The sequence below is a fragment of the Arachis ipaensis genome, chromosome B05 (genome assembly GCF_000816755.2).
Source record: "Arachis ipaensis cultivar K30076 chromosome B05, Araip1.1, whole genome shotgun sequence".
NCBI lineage: Eukaryota > Viridiplantae > Streptophyta > Magnoliopsida > Fabales > Fabaceae > Arachis > Arachis ipaensis.
The window spans coordinates 140,720,345-140,720,610 of NC_029789.2; the positions used below are offsets into that span (position 1 = coordinate 140,720,345).

Below are 266 nucleotides of genomic sequence, written 5' to 3' on the forward strand. Positions count from 1 at the left end.
TTTTAAATAATAAAATTAAAAACTTATTTATTTTTTCTCTTGTAACTAATGTAGGACCTGCATTTTCATTCCATCCTCAGCCAGCCAGAGATAGTCTTTGACTCTTGAAATGTGACACTTGTATGCCTCGGAATTTGGATCCTCCAACCAACAACAAACCATGTTTAATACCTGCGTCTCAGTATCATGTGACCAAATAGCATGTGACCAATTCGCTTCACATTTTTAATACATTAAATGAATTAAAAACATAAAAAAAATCAATT

The 266-nt window shown here is 31.6% G+C and overlaps 1 protein-coding gene across 1 annotated transcript in view; it reads right to left on the reverse strand.

The window, feature by feature from the left end:
- The window catches only part of LOC107641333 (cycloartenol synthase), a 12,413-nt gene that overhangs the window by 4,600 nt on the left and 7,547 nt on the right, over nt 1-266 (reverse strand). Inside the window, exon 8 of the mRNA XM_021124020.1 lies at nt 58-171. Coding sequence (XP_020979679.1) covers nt 58-171 — 114 coding nt within the window. The remainder of the gene's footprint in view (nt 1-57; nt 172-266) is intronic.